General features: G+C 38.7%; 1 protein-coding gene across 1 annotated transcript in view; it reads left to right on the forward strand.

Moving 5' to 3' along the window:
• Positions 1 to 5,054: 5,054 nt before the first annotated feature.
• The window catches only part of tmem131 (transmembrane protein 131), a 144,994-nt gene continuing 125,008 nt past the window's right edge, over positions 5,055 to 25,040 (forward strand). Inside the window, exon 1 of the mRNA XM_052026299.1 lies at positions 5,055 to 5,625. Coding sequence (XP_051882259.1) covers positions 5,472 to 5,625 — 154 coding nt within the window. The 5' untranslated portion in view covers positions 5,055 to 5,471. The remainder of the gene's footprint in view (positions 5,626 to 25,040) is intronic.

Here is a 25,040-nt window from a genome sequence, read left to right on the forward strand (position 1 = left end):
ACAATGCAACTTGACTATGATGATAATTTTGCTAATATTTCTTGGATTAATATGGCATTTCTTGCTCTTAGCATTAATAGCTCTAATTTCCTTCTTGTCTCTGCCTGTACTGTGGTGTTGCTTTGCAGCAGCAATCATGCTTTGGCTTTCACTTTTTTAAAAGTTGAGAAACATTATACGGATTTTTTTTCTAATGTCTTCAGAGTCATGAACACAATATGTCATGTTTATTCCCTTCTTTGCATACGCTAGCCTTATGATTTCCATCCCCACCCAACACCACCACCAAAACTCTGCTCATATTACAGCAGCGATCAATATCCACAGGTTCTGGCTTGCCGGACAAATTATTTTATATTCATCCTTGCATAAAATTGAGATGAACAAGTTTTTTGAAACTTGTTAACTGTCTAGTTAGTTCTTGTGAACCATTAAAGTTCATTAATTGCAGTTACAAAATTAATTGCATATGTATTTTGGAAGAGCATATTCTTGTAGTTCATGGTTTGTGACAAAAACAGAAAATGCTGGAAAAACTCCATCAGTAGAGAGAGAAACAGACTTAATGTTTCAGGTCAATGACCTATCACTGTTACCTTTTTGGTAACTGCCCTCTGTCATTCTTCCCACTGTAAATGTGAGATCATTGAATACTTTGCCATCTTGTTTTAACATGAACAAAATCCCTTCTTCCAGAACTCCCATATTCACAGACCTTCATTAACATGCATTTGAACAAAGTCTCAATTGTAAAATCTTCAACATTGTTCTCAGATCCTCCATGATACTCTCCTATTTTAACATTAATTTTCTCCTGCCCAGCTATATGTATTTTTCCAATTCTAATCAGTTCTCAATTTAATCACACCACCCCGCCAATTGTACTTTGACTTGTCACTGTCATGTCACCAACCTCCCTCTCTTTTCTCTTTTAAGACACTTTTTTTTATCCTAATGTGGCATGGTATAAAATCCTTTTGCTAAAGATCATGTGGAACATGGTAGGGTCTCTTTAATACCTTAAAGGAGCAATGTAAATATAAGTTGCTGTTGTTGCAGCTAGCATAATACAATATCCCTCCGTTACCACCATCCCAACCTGCCATGGATCTGATGATTCCAGCCAATGAATTGCTTGTTGCTTCGTTGCTTCACTATAGAAATAAATAAGCAGCACAAGTTTGGCTTACTGCCTGCATTCTACCCAATTGTTACAGGTGAAGAAGAAACAAAGTTCAATAACATTAGTTGTCTCTCTTGCTGCCACCTTTAGCTCTGCCCATTCTTAGAGATTCTGAATCCCAGATGGACAAGTAGGGCTGTATGGATGTTCGTTTTTCACACTATAGCTAGACATTGTGCATGAGTAACCCGCTGGACACCACTCCTGTACTGTCAAGTGTTCCTGTTCAGTCTCTGTGGTAATGATGATATTGTCTTGATTACAGGCACCATGCATCATTTTGTTCATCATGGACTGAAATATCTTCCAGTCTCACTCCATTTGGTAGCATGGTGTAGGTATAAATTCTTTTGTTTGTATTAATTATCAGGAAGCCCTGACCACTGCCTGCTATTTTCACATCTCTACTTAGAGAACCACATTCTCTATGTCCTTCATGCTAGATCACCATCTTGTTACTCCCTAAAGCAGCAACATCCTAAGGTAGTGTCTGTAGGTTGCTTGGGTGTTGCTTTTTGCATAAGCAAATAAATATAGAGCTATAAACAGAACAAGCTTTATGGAAGGAAGTAACTCTCAACTAAAAAAGTTCGACAATGTATCAAAGTCATATGACAGAGTATGCACAGTTCTTAAGGAACCCTTATGCTTATATGCACTGTAACCATCAAATTCAAGATCCATCTAGGCTTCGATAGATATAAAAGATCCTCTTGAGACTATTTTAAGATGTAGTACTCTCTTCTTCCCTTTATCATTATTTAATTATATCACTGAACATATGATCCAATTGTGTTTGTTGTATGTAGATAAACATGCTTTATCAGGAACTCAGATGCTTTGATACTGACATTCAGAATCAAAATCAGGTTTATTATCACTGACATATGTTGTGAAATTTGTTGTTTTGTGGCAGCAGTACAGCGCAAGACATAAAGACATAAAAATTACAATAAGTTAAAAAATAAATAAATAGTGCAAAATAGGAATAATGAGGTAGTGTTCGTGGGTTCATGGACCGTTCAGAAATCTGATAGCGGAGGGGAAGAAGCTGTTCCTGAAACATTGAATGTGGGTCTTCAAGCTCCTGTACCTCCTCCTGGAGGGTAGTAACATGAAGAGGGCATGTCCCGGGTGGTGAGGGTGCTTAATGTTGGAGATCCATCAGTTTAAGAAACAAGGTAGTAAGTATATCTTCTTCTGGGGCAAACCAGAGGAGGAACACTGCTTTCATGAAGTGAGCTTCACCATCAAGAATGAGCTGGTCCAACATCTCTGCAACGTCCACTGTGGAATGAGCAAATGCTTTAGTACCCTTTGGCTCACTCTAACACGGAACCAATGCATGGTGCATATTCCCAACCCTGGAAGCTTCAGATGAGATCAAGGAGAATTTCTACTTTGACCCCGAAAAAATCCTTGTCTGCATCCTGAAAGGGAGACAAAGTGATCTTCCTTTGCAACTTCAATGCCAGGGTGGGAAGGTGCACAAGCCTCTAGAAAGGTGTGATCAGCAAAGCAGGAGGATGACTAGCTCCAACAAGGTCCTTCTCCTGACAACATGCTTGGAGCAGAGCCTTATCATAACTAATACCCTGTTACATCAGACGCACAAGATGTTGTGGCACCAGGTCTGGTCCAAACACTGGCATCTGTTAGAATATATTATTGTCTGCATTTGGAACTGTAAAGATGTTCACATCATCAGTGCTATGACAGCTACTGATGTCTGCTCGACTGACCACCGCCTAATCCACTCTATTATGTACTTCAACGTAACTCCGAAACATTAGTGTCAACAGGATCATTGCCAAAGGAAGATTAATGTCAAAGCTCTCAAGGACTCCACGAAGGCAGCTCTTTTTTAGACAGGACCACACAAACAACTTGTCAGCTCCTAGCCTACAAGAGTTGCAGCGTCTCCACAGCATATTGGCTGACCTGAAGTCCTCCATAATTGGAACATGTTAAGATTCTTGGTTTACAAGAATCAGGACCGGCTTGATCAGAATGACAAAGAGATCACGGGGCTAATCAACTACAAATGTAAGGTGTTCCTGGATTGGAAGCTCCATCTTTATTCAAGTTAAAAGAAACAGCTCTACTGAACATGAAGGCAGTGGTCCATCAGAAACTCCATAACCTAAAGAACTGTTGGTGGATGCAGAGAGTGTAGGAGGCTCAGCAACTCACTGACAGTCATGCATGGATCATTCTTCAGTGCTATAAAACTCACTTACAGGCCATACACCCAAGGATCCACAGAGAACTAAAGAATGGGGATAAACTACTCAGGAACCGAAAGGCAGTCAATGCATGCTAGAAGGACCATCCTGAAGATCCCCTCAGCCTTGATTCTGTTCTTGATGTGAATGGCCTCAACTTCATCCCATGGCAACCTATTCGTCCAGCCTTGCTATCACTCCTGACCAACAAAAAGTTGCAGCCACATCCCAACTCAAAAATAACAAGGTCTTGGGAACAAATGGTATACCTGTTGAAATCTTAAAACTTGGCGGTGAAGAGCTTCAGTCACAAATCCACAATTTCATTGTCCACATCTGGGAAAAGGAGGATATATCAGGAGACCTCAGAGACGCTGCAAGCGTGGCCATCTTCAGAAGGAAATAAGTCCATCTGTGGTAACTACAGAGGACGCTCCCTACTGTCTGCCAGGGAAAAAGGCATTGCCAGGGTCCTCCTCAACCACCTCCTACTGGTAACGAAAGAGCTCCTTCCTGAATCATAGTGTGGATTACATCCATGTAGAAGCACAGTGGGTGTGATACTTACTGAGTGACAACTCCAAGGAAAAGGCAGGGAGCAGCACAAGCCACTATTCATGTCACAAAAACCTTTGACACTATTATTCAGTAGGGAGTTTGCAACATCTTCCTTAAATTTGGCTGCTCACAGAAATTCATCTTCATCTTGAATTTCTTCACAATTACATGCAAGGCATAATAGTAACCAACAGAGCTATAACAGAACCAGTGTCAGAGAAGACTAGTGTCAAACAAGGGTGTGTCATTGCCCTGAGACTTTTCTGAATCTTTCTCACTGCAATGTTTCACCTCACCTCCAACGACCTTCCTGTGGGAATAGAGAATCAGAATAAGAATCAGGTTTATTATCACTGACATACATGCAATTATCTTCAGAACTAATGGAAACTGTTATACTTAGAATGATCACACTCCAGAACCAAGATCACTAGTGCCTCTGTAGTCGAATTAGAGTATGCAGACCATGTTTGTGTATGCTCAGAGCCTGAGCTCCAAGACATTTTCAACTCTTTCACCAAAGTATACAGGAGGATGGACTTTACGTTCAACATCTTTAAGATGGAAGTCCTCTACCAAACTGCCCCCATTGCACCTGCCCTCCAACAATGAAGGTTCATGGTTATGTCCTGAAACATGTGAACCATTGACTATATCTTGGGAGCCACATCTCAGCCTGTTGATCTCCTTACTTTATTTCTGGCAGTGGTTTTGGCCAGGTGGGGATTTGTGATTGGTGTTGAAAGGGAAACAAGCTATGAATCAGATAGGTGTGTTGTATGGGTTTCATGTTCGCTGCTTTTATTGGGCGGAGCTCTGTGCCTTTTGAGTTGGCGAGGAGTAATGTCACTTTGTGATAGTGTTGATTATTAGTGTGTAGTTTGTCTGATTTGGGCCCTTGCTTAATTGGTGGCATTTCTCATTAGCATTTTTTGGAAAGGAGAGAGGAGGAGGAGGGAGAGAGAGAAAAAGACAGGAAGGAAGGGAGAAGAAAGGAGGGAGAGAGATAGTGAGGGTAGAAGAAAGCAGAGGGGGTGGGGCGCGTGGGATAAGGAGATTGTGTGTGTTTGAGAAAAAGAGAGTCGGTAGAAGAAAGGAGGGAGAGAGGGAGAAAGTGAGGGTAGAAGAAAGAGGAGGTGGGGCAGGAGAAGGAGATTGCGCGCTTGAGAAAGCAAGAGGATGTGGCAGAGAGTTAGAGCAGAAGGTGAAAGAGTGAAGAAGTGGAAAATAGAGAGGAAATAGGAGGCAACTGCGTTTGTTATGCTGTGTTGACGGCTGTGTGCATTTCCTCTTTAGTTTTGCTGTGTGTGTTGGGGGGGCGGAGGAAGGGAGGTGTGCGGACGGTGTGGGAGGGAGGTAACCAGCGCACAGTCGCAGGCAGGGCGAGTCAGGCTGTGTGTTAACACGCGGGCTGAGGGGTCGCGCCTGCCTTCCCCTCCCCTCCCCTCCCCTCCCAGCACCCACCCGGGCTGCAGCCACTCTCTCTCAGTCAGTCGGAAAGCAGCATGGCGAAGTGGAAGGCGGCGGGCTTGCACAGCTCGGGACAGCAGCCGCGGTGGAGCGCCAGCACTTCTCCCTCCCCGCCAACACTGCTACTTTTGGGACTCCTTCATCTATTTATTATGGCCTGTTTGCGCCTGGCGGAGGGGACGACAGAAGGTTAGTTAAATAAAAATAATCGCTGCCAACAAAGCCTCCCCCCTCCTCCTCCTCCTCCTCCTCCTCTTCCCCCTACCACCACCGCCGCCTTCACTGAGGCAAACCATGATTTAAATTTAATTTTATAAGGAATCCGTAAAAAGGCGGTGAATTATTTCTGACGGACCCGTTGATAAGCCGCTCCGAAATTTAGCCCCCTCCCCCCTTTTGTCGTTGTTTTAAAGGAGTTTTAAACCGTTTTTCTATGGTGAGATTTTTATTAAAACGTTATTTAGGTGGTGTGTGTGGGGGGAATGGATTAATGAGGCCGGCGAGGCTCAGGTGTCGTAGCCGCCCGGGGTCGGCAGTCGGCCGCCACTTATCTACACCAGCCCGAGGCTCCGCTCGGCCTAAAGGGAGAGGGAAGGGCCAGGACAAGAATACATTAACACGAGGTTTTTTTTATTCACAACCCCTTCAGGGAACGGTGTTTTATTTTTAAAATATCTTTGAGAGATCCATAGGAGCGTGTCTGCGAGGAAGTCGGAAGTATTTAATTTGCCCATTCTCTGTGGGAAAATATGTTGGGGCCTTTAGTGTAACTGACTTAAATAAACCAAGGCAGTAGAGGAACACGATGCTTAGATAAAAGTGGTTTAAAAGAACTGAGTTTTTAATCTCTTTTTCTTGTGAATTACATCATTTGAGCTTTGCCACTGGAATTGTCACAAGTTTAAGAGTTTCTAATGATTTGCATTAATTTGTTGTGGATATTAAAGCGACACTTGGATATGATTTTTTCAGTGAGGGACTTAGTTTACGTTGTTTTTCATTACATTTGGTACACTAAGGAAAAATGGTGTACGTAGAAGAAAATGTTAAATAGAAATATGCCATTTCATGTTCAGCTTTTGCTTTGTGTGGATTAGTTAGTGCTGGAGTTTGCTAAAATATGCAGATAGAGTACTGTGGTGAGCCTGGTAAATTCTAGTAAATGCAGCCTGATCAACTGGTAAAAATAGCAACGTCTCGTTTATCAGCATCTCTCGCAATGATCGATAATTGGTTAAGTATTTGTCATGCTTTAAAAACTGAAAATTTTTGACATTGATTTTTCATACATGATTACAGTTCTTGAAAACTTTTCACATCACTTCTGCATTTTATTTTGTCTACAGCTAAAGTAATGGGCTTCTCTTTAAATTAGCCAGGCCATTTTACGTGGACCTTCCTCCAAGCATAGCTTAAGATACTTTTTGATACCTGAAAAACAGCTGTCCAGACAGACGTATTGTGTACCAAAGCACCACCTATATGTTGCCTTACCCTTGTGCATGGTTTGACAAATTGACTCTCGGGTGGGGAGAGGTAGAAATGTCTTTATCAGGAAATTGTTTGACTCAGATTAATATCATCCAAGAGTTGGATATTGTGTTCGGTGTTTGACACCTGGAATGAGTCTTCCTTGCCTCTGCCCCTCTACTTTGACTCAGTCACCTCCAATAAAATTGGAAGTTAATTTCAAATTTTAACAGTAGCCTTAGAGTTACGCATTGCTTAACGCCTCAGTTAGTTGCCCATTGCTTGTAGCAATAATTATCTTTTTATAGTATTATTATATATTTTTGGGGCAGACAAGTCTAAGTTGTGTAGGGTTTGAGAAAATAATGAGAAGGTGGTGTTGAAGGCATTCCTAAAGGTGATCAGTAAAGTAGCAGTGTGAAAAGGTTTTAAAAAAAATGGTCTAGAGTTTAGGTTAATTAAGGTGTTAAGATGGAGGGTGGGATGTTATGTAAAAGGAGTTTTGCATTCACTAATTTTGGGAGTCCAGTAAAAGTTGGAGATCTGGGGACCGATGGATAAATGTGCACTTTTAGGTAGTGCTTTTTCATGTCCTTTAGATATCAAAAACACTTTGATTAAATGTTTACAAAGGCAAATGGGCATTTGGTGTACACAGATCTACTGACAACAGTGAGACAAATGAATAAATCTGCTGTGGTTGAGGGATAAATGTCCAAGGAGAGGCTTGAAATTTGTATTGTACCTTTCCAGCCATGAAGAACTTTTGAAGTGTTACCACAGTTGTAATACAGGAAATGTGGCAACTGGTTTGTGCACAGCAAGATCTCACAAACACCAGTGTGGTAATGATATGGTGATCTGTTTGAGAAACAGTGCTTGGGGTTAACCTCCTGTGGTTCAATTCTGCTGTAGGATCTTTTGCATCCAACTGAGCACACAGTGCTTTAGTTTAATATCTTGTCTGAAATATCACTGATGCTGCAGAATTCCCTTTAGTGTGTGTACCTGGAATTTTGAGCTAGGGTTTTGGAGTGGGTCTTCATTCCATAGAACACTACAGCACAGAAAACAGGCCATTCGGCCTTTCTAGTCTGTGCTGAAACATTATTCCACTAGTCCCATTTACCTGCACCCAGTCCAAAACCCTCCAGACCTCTCCCGTCCATGTATCTATCCAATTTATTCTTAAAACTTAAGTGAGCCTGCATTTACTACATTGGATGGCAGCCCGTTCCACACTCCCACCACTCTTTGAGTGAAGAAGTTCCCCCAAACCTTTCCCCTTTCACCCTAAAGCCATGTCCTCTCAGTTATCTCTCCTAATCTAGGTGGAAAGAGCCTACTCGCATTAAGTCTGTCTATACCCCTCATAATTTTGTAAACCTCTATCAAATCTCCTCTCATTCTTCTGCGCTCCAAGGAATAAAGTCCTAACCTGTTCAATCTTTCCCTGTAACTCAACTCCTGAAGACCCAGCAACATTCTAGTAATCCTCTGCACTCTTTCAATTTTACTGATATCCTTCCTATTGTTAGGTAACCAGAACTGCATACAATACTCCAAATTTCCACGACCTTTGTACTCAAATGAGAATGACATTGAGACTAGGTGTTCAGGGTTTCCTTGCTCTTCACATGCTGAGTTGGAATAATTTGTTTGCCTGAACAAACTGACAGAGCTTTGACAATGAAGCATTCACTTAGTCTAACTCTGACAAGAGCAAAGTGATGCATTTTGGGAAGTTAAACCAGGCAGGACAGATACAGGGAATGGAAAGGCCCTAGGGAGTGTTGTTGAATAGAGAAACCTTGGTGTACAAGTACATAGTTCCCTGAAAGTGGCAACACAGGTAGATGGGTGGTGATGAGGGTGTATGACACACTTGCAGTTATCGGTTAAGGCATTGAGTATAAGAGTTGGGACATCATGTTACAGTTGTATAAAACATTGATGAGGGTATTGAAAAGATTCACAAGGATATTGCCTGGATTGGAAGGCTTGAGTTATCGGGAGAGATTGGAAAGGTTTGTTTGTTTACCCTGGAGCGAAGGAGGCTGACAGATGACATGATAGAGGTATGTAAAATGATAAGGGTATATAGCCAGAGTCTGTTTCCTATGGTAGGGATGTCTAAAACCAGAGGGCATGGGTTTAAATTGAAAGGGGTGAGGTTTAAGGAGGATCTAAATTTTTCATACAGTATCTGGAATGAGCTGCAGGAAGAGGTGGTGGAGGCAGGTTCAGTAACAGGCATCTGGACAGGTATTTGAGTGAAGAAGGCATAGAGGGATATAGGATTAATGCAAGTGGTGGGTTTAGTACGAATAGACGTGATGGTCGGCATAGTCACAGCTGGCCAAAAAGTGCGTTTCCATGCTATACAACTCTGACTCTACTGCACTGAATTTTAAACCATGGTTACGCACTTAAATCTAAGAGTGGGGATTTCATATACGACTTGACAAGAATGCCATTGCTGGCAGAGTGCAAGAAGTGGAGGTTTGGAAGTGTTGGGAGAAATTTGAGGAGATGATCATGGCGTTATGATGTAGTAAAAGTGTAGGTGCTTCAATGGTATAGCACATGAGGTAGGGGTAAAGCAATGTTCTAGAGGGCTATGTTGTTGTACTGAGGAACAGGAAAAAGATTTGAAGCAAATCACAAGAACGAAGCAAACTGAAGCTTGGGTATCCAACTAAAAGCATCAAGAAATAGAGGAGTCAGGTATGGATTCTGAAGAATTGGAATCCGGTGGCTTGGTTTTGTACAGTGTTCAGCTAGAGGAAGTTCAGGCCTATCTGTCAATTGATGTTGATTAAGTAATCTGACAAGGTGATTTGTGGAAACATGATGGTGTGGAGATAAATTAGATGATTTTAGAGTACACATGGAAATTGATCCATGCTGGGGCGATAAGGCTTGCAAGGAGTTGTATGCAAATGAGATGGAACCAAGATTTAGAAGTACAATGGTCTGAGAACTACCCATGTTACTGGGTGTATTAATGAGCCCAAGTGAGTTTTCCGTTGTGAATTAGATCCAATAGACTTCAAAGTAAATCTGATTTTCCCTGACCTTACCATTTTATACCATGAATCAATTTGGACAAATACAATTAAAACTCTTTAAAGCATGTGTAGCTTTTAAAGCATGTGTTTTGGTTAACTGTTTTGTAATGTAGTTCACATTTGAATAAGTTGGTGTAGTTAAATGGAATGCCTGAGCACATAGTTGGTTTGCTGCAATTCCTCTTTCTATCATCCCAGTTGAGCTAAATTGAAGCTAGGTCTGTTTTGAATTCATTTTCCCTTCCTGGCTGTAGTAGTATTTACAAATCAGTCTTAGACTCTTTACCAGAACCTGACTTGTATTCCTGAGAATAGTGATTCTTTTTGCTGTGTGGATGTTCTTGCATCTAGTAAGTGGGCATATTTGTTGGTTTGGAGGAATTGAAAAAAGGAAATGAAAATAACTAATGTATTTTTAAAAATATGACAAGTGATGAAATGGTGAAAGTTAATTCACTCTTTAAAGGTTCATGACCGTAGCTTTGGCAAAGCAAACAGCACCTAGTTGTGCTTGTGGCACTAATTATGCTAACGCAAAGCTTGCCATTTTGTCATTGTGCAAGACTCCTGGTTATACTGTCTATTTTTGATCTGCTCATATAATTGGATGGTCTGGGAAAGCCAACAATATTGCTATCCATTCTAATCATCTCACTTCCCTTAGTCAGATCTGAGCAAGGATCCTAAAAGTATCATAGGGTTGTGTTCTCATGAAGCCAGTACATCAACTGGATAGATCTGGGAGGAACAGGGGTCACATTTATTCGATGCTACGGTGAAGTGATCCTTCCCTAGGGAAGAGTGAGGGTGTGGAACAGGAGTGAACACTAGTATTTGATGAAATATGGAGACCCCATGACTCTGGGCAAGTGAATATCTGTGAAGCCTAGTGCATTATAACTACATGGGACTTTTTAAGTAGACCAATTGGTCCTTTCCTGTTTGTAAATGCGTACTACTTCCAAGCTGATCTTTACTGAGGCTTGCTGCCGAAAACTGATGGCAGTACTCCCTATTGGGTCTCAGCAAGAGTCTGTGCAATTGAAACATTACTTCCTGTCTTGATTTCAAATCCTCTTGAGGTAAAGGCTAATTAAACATTTTGTCTTTGATTTTTGTTTCTTCTGCAATAGCCGCTAAGGTTTAGACAGCTAGGAGTTTTTTGGAGGGTGGAGAATAAAGGGAAGTTGTCAGGATATCAAAAGAAATTGCCTATAATGTAGCAGGTATGAAGAGGAACTTGTGGTTGGCTGAAATAAAACAGACGTGTAGTGTATAGATATAAAAATAAACACTCTTAACTGGACAGGATGTGGCGTTTAAAGCTTAGCATGTGCACCATGATTTTACCTTGTTTGGCTTAAGTGACTAGATGGTGTGGCAAGTCATTATTTTAAGCCCTCGCTGTGAGCTTAATGTACCTAATCTTTGTGATAGTTGAAGGAAATTTTCAGTGATTCAGAATGGGCCTTAGCAACACAGGTGGTTGTGGGTTTAGGAGTAAGCAGTGGAGATATAGAAGTAAATGTTATCATTAAAACTGACAAACAGATGTTCCTTGAAGGAACTGAGACATGTTTGAAAGTGACAGGTGAGATGAGAAAATGATGTCTAAGATTTTAGATATGTTAAAAGATAGAAAGCATGAAAATGAGACCCCTGAATTGGGTTCTGGAAGAGTTTGATTACATTATGTGCTTTTGTTTAGGGATTGGGGAGTGAGGCAAGGAGAGGTAAATTTGGGAGGGGAGAGCCATCACAAGTATTTGATTTGGAATTGATCAAAGAGAAACTGGAAGCTGAGGTGAAGAGGAAAATAATATTGGTGTGGAATACTTTAGAATATTATGAATCTTTTAAATCTATGGTTTATTAAAAATCCAGCAGATAAATATTGTAGTGCTGCGGTGTGATAACTTTGTAAGTGCTTTCAGACTAGTATGAATGCACAATGGGATGAATTTCCTTTTGAGTAGCGCAGGCAACTTCCCTGTTAATATAGTTTGCATTACATATTAACCCTGTTTGTTGATTAGGAAAAGGAATAATGTTTGGGCATCTGCTGGGATGGTTCTTGAGCTGAGAGAGCAGGATGGGGAGGTTGGCCTTTAATGAAATAGTGATAAAGATCCATTAGTGAGAGAACAGGATAAGACATGGGTTTCTGCTCATAAGGAAGGAGAAGTGAAAGGTAACATGATTGAATCACAGGAAGTGAGTGAAGGGGTCTGGGCAGAATTTTGAGCAGCAGCCAAACTGAGAGCATGAATGGTTGGAGTGGCGACGCCTTTTGCTTGCAAACAGGAGTTATCAGCTCCGGCTGAAATCTTGATAAGAATTTGTGTGGCTTCCTGTCAACCTTTTGGGTATGTTTCAAAAACTAGGCAGGGTGGAAACTAAAAGCGTAGGCAGTTAATGTGGTATTTGTACTTTCCTTTGTCATTTATATAAAGTTAAACTTGATTTTCACTTAACAAGTTGAGAGTTCTGCTGAGTCTTGTTTTTTTTTGCGAAAAAAAACCTTGCTGAAATTGTTTTATTAAAGTTCTGCTTCATATATAAATGGCATAACTGACTTTTCCATGACTGAAATTGGATTATTTTGAAACTAGCTGCACTGAAAATGGAATTATATTTTTCTGAAACAAGTATATAAACTATTAAAATGTTGACTTTTTGAAATATCTGCACTTTTCCCTTGTAATCAGTGAAGGGTTTAATGAAAGTAGTGTAATAGGGACAGATAATTGTTGGACCAACAGGGTATTTAGATTTGATTTGGACAATATTGAACATGAATTTGTGTTGAAAGGTGGCAGGAAGGGGCATTTGAGCGAAGGGGAATTTATGCAGTTGAATCTCTGGATATCACAAAATGAACCATAGTTAAGAGCATCAGGCTAGGTTTGGGAATGATCCAAAATAAGCTTAAATTTTTAGACCTTTGGAAATGGGAAATATTCAAAGTGGCTCTTGTAGCCAGTTCAACTCGGCATAATTTCACTAAAGGCTGGGAAAATTCCTATTTTTAGTAAATTTCTTTCTTTATAAGCTTGCTGGACACACAGCTTTTTTTCTATGCACTTTTTTTCAAGCTTGTTTATATAACATTTCCAGTGACTTTTTTCAGGTGTCAGGCAGAGACGAGAGGTGTTGCAGGGGTCAGTACTTGGACTCCAGCTATTTGCAACATATATCAATGGTTTGGATGAGGGAACTAAATATATCTCTGAGTTTGCAGATGACACATAAATTGGCAGGAGGGGAACTATGAGCTGTGAGGAGAATGCAAAGAGGTTTCCAATGTGCTTCAGACAGATTGGATGAGTGGGCAAATGCATGGCAGATGTCGTTTAACATGGATAAATGTGAGGTTATCTATGTTTTCTAAAGTCAGAAAGATGGACTACTATCTGAATGGTGATTGGGGAAAAGCAAAGGTTCAACAAGATGAAGGGTTTTCAGTCTGAAACATTAACTGTTTCTCTTTCTACAAATGCCACCCAACCTGTTAAGTGTTTCCAGCTTTTTCTGCTTTTATTTTGCATTTTCAACATCTGCAGTCTTTTTGTTTTCTTATTTATATGATGTGCAGCAAGACTTGGGTGTCCTTGTACACCAATTGCTGAAAGCAAGCATTCAACTGCAGCAAGCAGTTAGGAAGGCAAATGTTGACCTTAATTGGAAAGGGATTTGAGTGCATTAGCAAGGATATCTTTGCTGCAACTATACAGGGCCTCAGTGAGGCCACATCCAAAGTTTTGTGTGCAGTGTTGATTTCTTTGAGCACGAATGTTCTTGCCGTGAAGGGAATGCCACAAGGGCTCACTTGACTGATTCCTGGGATGAAAGGACTGACATACAAGGATAGATTGGGTCAATTAAATCCAATGGGATTTCATAAGAATGAGACAGAATCCCAGGGAAATCTATAATATTCTAACAAAGACTAGACAGACTAGATACAAGGTGGATTTTCCTGATGGTTGTTGAGTCCAGAACCAGGGGTTAGAGACTTGGGTAATGGGGTATGCCATTTAAAATTGAAAATGGGGAAAATTACTTCACCCAGTGGAGGATGTAACTTGGGACATTCTCCACCACTGAAGACATGAGGCATGACCATTAAACATATTCAAGAAGGAGATAGATATATTCCTTAATGCTGAAGGGATATGGAGAGAAAATTGGAACACAGGGTATTGAAGTACATGATCAGTCATGATTGTGCTGAATGGTGGAGCAGGCCTAATGGCCTACTCCTAATTTCTATGTTGCTAGGTTTGCCTATTGTTGGATGAGTATGAAATAGCTGTGCTACTGGTGAAAACTTTGTGTCTTCCACCACAAATGATTTCTGTCAATGTTCACTGCCTTTTCACAAGCTGAATATGGTGAATGAATGCTACCTTAATTTCATGTTCTGCCGCTCGTTCATATCCCAGTCTGTTTGTCAAGGTTAACTCATAATTTCATTCTATGTTTTAATCTTGGCCAAAGAGCAATTTTAATAAAGGTGTTTTCTGCAAAGCTTTTTAATAATGGAAAAAAGAAATGAGTGTAATTGATTTCTCAGTTTTCGGTGAATGATACACTATTAGCAAATATAATAATATCAGGCCACTAATTTAATCTATTTAAATATGTGTTCTAATTTGGAATATTTAGGCTGTGAAAAATATTTGACAGTGTATTGTAAATGAAATTGTGGATTGAAGAAAGAATCAGTATGATTCTAATCCTTGAAAGTTTTGAAAAGGAACTTTAAGTGCTTGACACTGAAAGGATGCATAATCCATATGTCAGTTTTAAAGAATTATGATGGAGATATGAACTGACTAATTGAATTGCCTTATGAGCGCTGATTTTAATGTCCAAAAAAATTGTCATGCAATGGAATTTAGGAATAGATCCCTGAACAACCAAATAAGGCTGCTGGTTACCTCCTTGAAGGAAGAATATTGGGACCATCTGGGTCTGATGTTCCATATGATGGAAATGGGGATAGACAGATAATTTAAAATAAAACTAGCATCATGACTACTTAGTTCTTGTCACCTAGTCTGAAGGTGAACTAATTGGTCCAGGTGGACTGATTCTGCAGCCTTGCTTGATAATCTCAAGGGAATTAAATGTTTCCTGTAGAAATTGCCTTTTGCATATGATAAATTTTGAGGTTTTAATGGTCTTTGGTAGAGTAGATTTTATGGGCCAGATGGCCATTCTCATTTTAAAGTTAATATTCTTAACTACCGAAAGGCACTTGGGATGAGTGTCAAATTTATCTCAGCAATCTTTAGATTAAAGTGGGTATTGATAATCTCAGTTTTAGAGGAGTGAGGTTTCTCGTTGAATCTTGTAAATTGGTTCATTATTGTCACATGTACAGAGTATAGTGAAAAACTTTGGTTTGCATGCCATCCATACAGATCATTTCATTATAATAGTGCATCAAGGTAGTACAGGGAAAACAATAACAGAATGCAGAATAAAGTGTTACAGTTAGGCAGTGCAGGCAGATAATAAGGAGGAAGGTCACAATGAGGTAGATTGTGAGGTCAAGAGTCCATCTTATTGTACTGGGGGACTGTTCAATAGTCTTATAACAGCGGGATAGAAGCTATCCTTGAACCTGGCAGTATGTGCTTTCAGGCTTTTGTATCTTCTGCCCAATGAGGAGGGAGAGAACAGAAAATATTTAGATTGTTGTTTTCAATAGAGTTATCGATTCTTTAATGTACTGATTGTTGTGTTTTATGGAAGATAATTCATTAATGCTTTTGTTGGGTCAGATGGAAAATCATGATATTTATCATTAACATCATTATAAATGATTGCCTGTGCTTTCTTTGCTAAATGCTTATTTTAATGCCTTTTAAGTGTTATCTTAATCATTTAGTCTAACATCGCAATTCTAAAACATCCACTATCTTCTGAGCAGTCAGTTGTTAAAATGTAATAAAGGCCTTTTAAAAATTCACAATTTCTTTGCATTTCAGCAGTATGTAAATATCCTAAAATATATTAAAAAATAAAATTTACGGAATGCACCAAAATGGCCAATCAATAAACACACTATGCATATGATTTACCCCTACTTCTGCATTTGAGGCAGATTATTGCTGTGTGGAAATAGAAGACTTGAGGTATCTAGTGGCAGCAGCAAGCACCCCCTTGTTGATATTAACAGAGTAAAATTCAGTTTTGTTCTACTTTGCTATCCTCCAGTTTGTTTTTTTTTAATGTATAAATCAAAACAGTGTATTTTTCCCTGTTTATGTAGCAAGGAATGGCATTTTTCTTATGGTGTGCAATTTTAGTTTAGAAAGTGTCAAGTTGCACTTCAGGTCTAAGGTTGAAGAATAGCCACCCTGTCGCATTTCTTGCAGTGCTTTCCCAATGCATTTTTGCTGCCACATTTTCTATTATAAAACCTGATCTCTGATTCACTTTGGTTTCTGTTAGTTTTATTATAGAGTGTTTAGAAACAAAGTGAAAACTTGCATTAGAGTGCCGATATTCTCATCTTAGTCAGAAAGAGACCTGAGTGCACAATCTAGGCTGGTGTTCTTGTGGGGGATTGAGGGAGTGTTACACTGTCTGTCTTTCAGATAAGATGTTAAATTGAATTCCCGATCTCTACTAGGTGAATGGGGATTTTTAAAAAAAAAACAAGGCATGATTTTGATGAAGAGCAAATGTTTTATTGCTGATGTTGGCAGAAGGATTAATATTGGCCAGTACATTACAATCAATCATTACCACTGTTACATGTGATGTGAAATCTCACCGTGTATAAATTAGCTACAGCATTTCTTACACTTCAAAAGTGCTTAATCAGCTATAAGGCATTTTAGGATTCCAGAGACCATAAAATGCACTATATAAAGGCAAGTTTAAATGCTCTGGACTGTTGAGTGCTTCCCATTAAAATTACTTTTGCTTTGAGAAAATTATGTCCATCTTGAAATATTATGGATAAGTGAACTTCTATTTGACATGCTTGAGGTACTCTTGTTTCTGCTTAAAATAGAGAAAATACATTTCTGACACTCAATTTTTGTGAGTATGAAAAAAGCTATCAGATCAGATCTCTCATTTTACATTTTTGAATGCATGGATTTGGTTTTGAGTATTTGTCTTGATGTAAGCACAAAGGTGCATAAAACCATTTCCAAAGAACTGCTGCAACTTGGATGGCAATAAGTACAATAGATGAATATTTTGTCTAATTGTGCTACTGCTTTAAGAGTGGAAATGATTATTAGTTTCTTCTGAGTTCATCTCAAGGATAACTCCTGAAAGTATAAAGGGCAGGTGTTAAGACTTTATTGAGCAAGGAAATGTGTTTCATGGTATTGATATTCTTGCACTGCATGCTAAATCTTTTCATGTTGCTCTTGTTGAGGCCTAACTGATATTATGTTCAATTGTTGCCATCTTACTTCAGAAATTATGTTAAGCTCTTGGAAAGGATGCAGGGAAATGAACCAGAATGGCATTGGGAAAGAAGGGTTTCCACATGTGAAGATGGAATTGTTCTCCTTGGAACAAAGGTGATGGGTGGAAAAAGGTGTTTGGAATTATGAAACATTTTGATAAACAAGATGAAACTGTTTCACTGGTTGTTGTGTTGATCACCAGAAGATGATTAAATTTAGTGGTAAAACCATAAGGGATAGGGGAGAGTTATCTGGTATGCATTGCCTCTAAAGCTGGTGAAGGGATATTCGCTTCTATTTTCTAATAGGAGCTTGGATATATGGAAAGGGAAATTCACAGAACAGGGTCAAAATAGATTAATTGAATAACTTTTTATCTAGCACAGACATGATGGGCTGAATGGCTTTCTGTGCTGAAAAATTGAGTGATTTCAGTTCAGGAATATCATAGCAAAATTTGACCTATCCAAGAACAGTTTAATTGTAAAGCACTATTGTCAGTGGATGTACTTTTTAAATGTCAGACTGATTTCTTGATGTTAACTGTACTCAGCTGCTTGAAACATCAGTATTTTTCTGAAACATTTTGTAAATATTTACAACATTACTCAAGTTCCTGCTGTACATGTTTACAGTTGCTCTTTGAGCATAGACAGAGGGTGTTGACAGGTTGTCTGACTTTGAGGAGGTAGACATGTTGCTTGTAGGTGAAAACTTTTCAGTAGTGATCGAGTATAGCACAGCATTTGGTTTTGTCCCCGTGACCCCTATCATTGCCAGCTTGTCTCAGGCCTAAAGGATTGTCATTATCACTTGTAACATTTTTCAAGTGTTGTTGAAAGCATTTCCAGAGTTTAAACAGTGTAAAGAGGGACTCGATAATAATTTGTTGAACTGAGGATGTTGAATAGCAGAAATAAAACCCTTAACAGTATAAATGAAATATTGTATGGCTCACTTATGTAATTATGAAGCACAGCATGAGAAGTTCAGCTAGAGATTTTATGCTGATATATTATACAGGTATATGTTTCATAGTTGTAACAAATGTTTGTACTGAAAGGGTTTGCATATATGTAAACATGGTGCTGTCATGCTGAGTATGATGTCTTGGATCAGGGTGTATTTTCTGTTATTAGGAACAATTTTAATAATCATCTTTGCCTTCAGATATTAGTAAACTTGTAAGGAGAAAGAAATCAATACACCACCTGGTAATGTATCTAAATCTGTTCACTTTATTAAAAATTAGCTACGCAGCAAGGTTTTGTTGCTAATAATTGCTACTGGATAATATATTTTGCTAAAAGTGAAATTCTTTAAAATTTGAAAATCATTGAATGCATAAAGTTTCAGGTAAGTGTTTATGAATATGGATGACTTGCCTTCAGAGATGGGGAAAGAAGGAGGATGAGGAAAGAGGGAAAGCAGTTTGTCAGCATTCAAAGATACATATCCAGTTAAGCAGTTAACCAAATTTGTTATAACAAGCAAAGGAGGTAATCTGAAAAGATGATCCATCCTTACTAGAAAGCTAATCTGGAAATCTGTAATGGGCATCAAAAATGAAATGCCTAAATATGCAAGTTAACATCTGTGGAGAAAGGAAAGAAGGATTTAATGTTTCACATCTTATGAAATTTTTTTCCACCGTGTACTTCCTGCAAATGCACCATCTCCCACAGCTACCTCAATTTGTGCCTGCTGCCTTGATTCCTATAAGGATTCTAATGTGTATTCCAAGTTTCTCTGTCTCAGTTGCAGCTGCTTTGACAATGCCACCTTCCAAATCAGAGGATCTGAAACATTTTCCTTGTCTCTCCTTGGGAGACAGATTTCCACTGTATCCATTCTATTATCTGCACCTCTGCCCTTGTCCCTTCCAGAACCATGGTAGATTTGTCCTGCTCCTTGCCATCCCACCCCCAGCTTTCACATTTGATGGATAATCTTCTGCCAACTCCAACACCATTAAATATACATTTTCCCCTCTCATTTTGAGGTTTTAAAGGGATATTTTCAACAAAACTCTAGTTCATTCTTTCATTATCTTTACCAATATTCTTCGTTCTCTTGCAACTTTCCATGCAGGCACTGGAAATGTAATAACCTACCTTTTAATTACACCAGTTGCCTCTCCCCCACCCCCAACTCAGCAAAACAATCTATGAACAGTCTTGGTCGAGTTCAGCAACTTGCTTTTTCTTCCAATTCAATAAAGTATATTTGCCTCTTGCAATGTGTAGTTATGCCTCTGTTAGGGAGGGCAGTGTTAATTGGGTAATAATTCTGTTGAAGAACTCCATCAGTATGACCCTGAACTTTGCTGCTTTGTCTCTGACCCATTCTCTGATCTTTCTGGCCTTGGTTATCTATACTTTATTTGTATCTGAATGTAGCTTGAAGAATAGCCCTTTGTCTTTTATTTTGCTGTTTTATGGCTATCTGGTGTTAATACCAATGTTACGCTTAACTTAAAGTTGTTAGTTCTCACTTTCCTCTGGGTACCAGCTACTAATTTTATAAGGTTGAGTGCATTGATATTTCTGAGAATGTGTGATTATAGTCAATGCAATCTCCTTGAGTTTACCTATCACCTTGTTCTGCTGTTAAATACTCTGTCAAGTCTGGATTTTTGTTTTACTTCTCTAATTGCTCTCAATGCTTCTCTATGCCTTTACTGCTGTGATTTAATCATCTGCCTCATTAATGTCTGAATCTTAGCTATTTGTAACCAATAATTGTGTAAGTTTTTCCTCTTCAACCATTTGGAAGTTATTTTAAAAGTTAACTTGCCACACCTTTTGGCCCTAATTTTCTACATGTTGTTTGATAGGGCAATAACCAATAGATTTTCTGGAATGTTTGAATAGGTTAGCAAGTGCTGTGGAAAGCTTTTTAGTGAACTTGAATGTGTTGCTTTTACCATAAGGGCTGTGGCTTAGTTGTTCTAGAACCCATTGTACCATACCAAGACATACTACTAAATGTCTGTAAATGGATGTTATTAATGTGGAGTTGTTGAAACCCTAGTACAAACAGTCAATGTGTCACTAGAGATAGCTGGGCTCTTAGCCAAACTATAATCAGGAGCATGGCCTGTGGGGAATTGTGGAACTGAATTAAACTTTGTAATCATGTACAAATGCATGGTATCAGCATGATTGAAGTTGTGTTCTTAAAATAGTATTGAATTCACAGCATCCCCTTGTAGGTCTTGAGAAAAGGAGATGATATAAAAATTGACCTACCCCAAGCAGGTTGGGTACCACTTCTGGTAATTAGTGTTGAACTGAGAGATTTAGTTCAAGAATTGAGGTAAACTTAATCAGTGGAAACAGTAAAGTTGACTGAAATATATAATGTTGAGTATGAAAATTTACAGGCAATGCTACATTATTGGATGAGGCTTCTGGTCAGATAGGTTATTCAGGTATGATCTGTTATGATCAGCTTTTTGGCTTATTTTGCACTTCAAGTACATGTTTAGGAAAGACCAAAATACCTGTACTACGGGTAATGTAGAATAAATTCTGCTTGAATAAATAAGGCTGTGGAGTGGCATGTAGTAATAGTATAAAAGGGCTTTCATTTCTGTTCTTGGATTTGACTTCATCTATCTAATTTCAGCAGAGTATGTTGTAAACCCCTAATATAGCATTATTTATGAATGTTTTAGACATGCATTTGCTCTGACTTTCTCTCATTGCACCATTGTGACGTAAAATTGTAGCTGGTGTTGCTTTTTCTTCGGATGCACTTTTATTTGGTAATAACTGATGAAAATCTAGATGTGACTAGTGTCACTTAACATGATGGGTCTTGAAATTCTTTATTTTGCCAGAATATGATTGGGGAGGTAGGGAAAGGGTTTGGAAGAATTTCAGCACAAGGCTAAGGATTATAAGTAAATATAGCATGATTGTGTTGAAACTGAAAGAATAATTTGTAAGTCAACTGGCTTCATTGGTACAATGGCTCTTCCTGGCAATTATGATGCATGTTAGAACATATTGAAGAAATAAATGATAAAATAGGAGTTGAGTTAATGTTGATTGCAGGACAACCCAAGAGTTGTCCCTAAGAATTACTCTATAGAAAAATTTATTATTGGTTTTGTTTAGCCTTTTGGACTATTCATTTACTTGAGGAAACAGGCACTGAGTGAATGGTTGTGCAACTTGTTTATGGCCTGTTCAAAGGATTAGGCGGTGTAGTTAGTTGGCAATGTTTTATGGCTATATTTAATCTTGGGCAAATAATTTTAAGGGATGTGTTCAAGCACATTCCTCTAGTTTATAGAAACAATAACCAATAAGGCAAAATTTAATTGGCTTGTATTGCTTATCCCTGCCAGAAATATGGTTTCCATGGATTCTGATTGTAGGGCATGATTGAAGCTGTGTTCCTCAATGTTTATATTGGAACTTCTCCAGCCCACATGCTTATACTCGGCAATATCGTGGTATAGTCTGGCAGAAAACCACGGGGCAACAGAGCAAATTTATTTGTGACAGCACTTCAATGTCTTTGCACATTTGGATTTCATGATACAAAAGGCCTTTTGCTGTACATGCTCAACTGTGAGCTTTTCTAATCAAAATCCTGTGTTTTTTTTTCCTTTGATGTCCTACTAACCCAACAGCCCTATCCTTGCAGTCCTTTCAAATAGCCTCTGTTGTTTCTGAAGTAATATCTAAATTCCTATTTCTGGAACCTTCATTCCTCCCTCCTCTTTTTTACTCCAGGTTACTAACTTAATCTTGTGTCCATTTTCTCCAAAGGGCATTGAGGTTTTGATGAACTTGACTTTCCTCCATAAATTCCTCGTGCATCAAAACCTCTTGAGTATTTTCAGTTTAGAATTGCGCATAATGATCAACCTGATTGCAGTTTCAATGTCATTTTTCTAGTCTCTAAAAAGCTGTTTGCAGAAATTGTTATTGCTAGATAAGTCCTGGCTACAGAGATTACAGTAGTAATTTGGTTTTCTGCACATCAACCATTCTTCAATAGTTGGGATAATGGATCTTCACCTTCATGGACCAATCCATCTTCCATGTGATGCTATTTTTCAAGCCAGCTGATGACTAAGTGATGGGTGAAAAGGAAAAAAAAATGGTTGTAATCAATAGACCTGTGGAAGATGAAGGTAGATTCTGACAGCAAAATTATATTTAAATTTCCATAAACAATGGTGAAAGTAGAATTAGTTTTGTTGTGAATTGTACTTCATTTTTCCTTTTGCGTATCTTTGCTTTTTGTACGGTTAGAGGACATCGCAATGTAAGACCTGCATCAAAAATGTAAAACAGTAAAACATTCCATTAATCATTTGTTTACTGATTTCAATTAGATTTGTTTGTATTAGGCATGAAAATGTTAGTGCCCATAATGTGCAAGATGGAAAACCCCATGAAAATGATACTTTGGTGATTTTTCCAGAATTGTAATAGCTTGATTATGAAATTCAATACTTTAAAGGCAAGAAGGATTGATGTTAATATTAGTTTGTTGCTGCTTTCTATACAGTACTCATCACTTAGATTTTATCTGTTACAGTGTTCTCTTGGAGCCATGCAACTTTGCATTTGTGATCTATCTTCATAAATACCGGTCCACAACTTGGTCACTTTAAATACTGGAAAAAAATTTTAAGCTGTAACATAACTAATGCTATTGATTACAGTAAGGAATTGCATTTAATAGTATTGACCAGCTGGTTGCTTTGAATGTTAGGATATTTCCAATCACTTGTTTGAAAATGCAATTCCATTTTGACAAAGTAAATACATCTTCAGAAAGAAGAACAAAAGAAGTATTCTTTGTAATCTCAATAAAACAAAGTTGGGGCAGTCCTTCAGCTATTATTTTCTCTCCACACAGCCACAGAGTAAAGGTGGGCAACTAGTTTAGCAGAATTGAAAATGCTGCAAGTGCTAACGGGTTTAGGTGGCTTGTGGAAAGACAGAATATTTTGATTTAATTTATGATTTCCAACAACTCATCACTATTTAATTTTACTATAATTTACTCTCAAATGCTGCTATTTTCATTCCGAGCATACTTCCGGGAATGATAGCAGCACCTTGGGATTACAATATTTTTATTCCCTCTGTGTAGAATGCTTAGTTTCCAACTTGCTTCTGCTTTAAAACATGGGTTGGTCAAAGATTCTAATTGCTTACTGGCATGGTAACATTTTTGTGCCCCAATGACCCTTGCCATTGTACAGCAGAAGTTTGGAATTTTGTTTTACAAAATATATTTTTCCTTCTGATTATTTTTCAGATTTTCATTAAATTTCATAAAAGCAGTTTGCTCAGATGGGTTTTATATACTTGTTTTAAAATGTTTAAGAATTGGTTAACATCTCATCAAAATGGCCCTTATATAAACATTGTTATTCTGGGCCTGCTACTTTGCATTATTGTTTATTGCCTAGGTGTACCCTAGGACAGATGCAGGGAAAGGTTTATTGGCATGTGGAATAATTGCTTTCAAGCAAGATAGGAGAACATGAAATTCAATGAAGTTGGTGTAGAAACTTGCCAATTGTTGCAGTTTCTATAAATTCTGTAATTGAATTATTGGTAGCCTTTGAGGGGAAAGGAGACCTGGACTAAATTTGAGATTGAAAACAGATGAGATCTTTCGTCATAGAAGGTAGTGAATCTTTGGAGTTGATTACCCAGAAGACTGAGGAGGCTCAGTTGATGAGTATCTTCAATATTTTTTAGTTAAATAATTCAATAATTAATAACTTTTGGATATTAAGGAAATCAAGTAAAAAGGCTTGGTGCAGGAAGGAGGTGTCGGCTGATTTTTAGCTCATGATCTTTTTGAATGGCAGCGCTGGTAAGGTAACATCACCATAGAACCATAGAAAAACTACAGCACAGAAAACAGACCATTCGGTTCTTCTAGTCTGTGCCGAAACATTATTCGGCTAGTCCCATTTACCTGCCCCCAGCCCATACCCCCCCAGACCTCTCTCATCCATGTATCTATCCAATTTATGCTTAAAAGTTAAAAGCGAGCCCGCATTTACCACATCAGATGGCAGCCCATTCCACACTCCCACCACCCTTTGAGTGAAGAAGTTCCCTCTAATGTTCCCCCTAAACCTTTCACCCTAAAGCCATGTCCCCTCATACTTATCTTTCCTAATCTAGGTGGAAAGAGCCTTTTTACATTAACCCTGTCTATGCCCCTCATCATTTTATAAACCTCTATCATATCTCCCCTCATTCTTCTCCGTTCCAAGGAATAAAGTCCTAACATGCTTAATCTTTCCTTATAACTCAATTCCTGAAGACCCGGCAACATTCTTGTAAATCTCCTCTGCACTCTTTCAATCTTACTGACATCCTTCCTGTAGTTTGGTGACCAGAACTGCACACAATATTTTAAATTTGGTCTCACCAATGACTTATACAACCTCACCAAAACATTCCAACTCCTATACTCAGTACTTTGATTTATAAATGCCAGGATGCCAAAAGCCTTTTTTACAACCCTGTCTACCTGTGACTCTACTTTCAAGGAATTATGTATCTGAACTCCCAGATCCCTTTGTTCCTCCGCACTCCTCAGTGCCCTACCATTTACTGTGTATGTC

The sequence above is a fragment of the Pristis pectinata genome, chromosome 11 (genome assembly GCF_009764475.1).
Source record: "Pristis pectinata isolate sPriPec2 chromosome 11, sPriPec2.1.pri, whole genome shotgun sequence".
Taxonomy (NCBI): Eukaryota; Metazoa; Chordata; class Chondrichthyes; order Rhinopristiformes; family Pristidae; genus Pristis; species Pristis pectinata.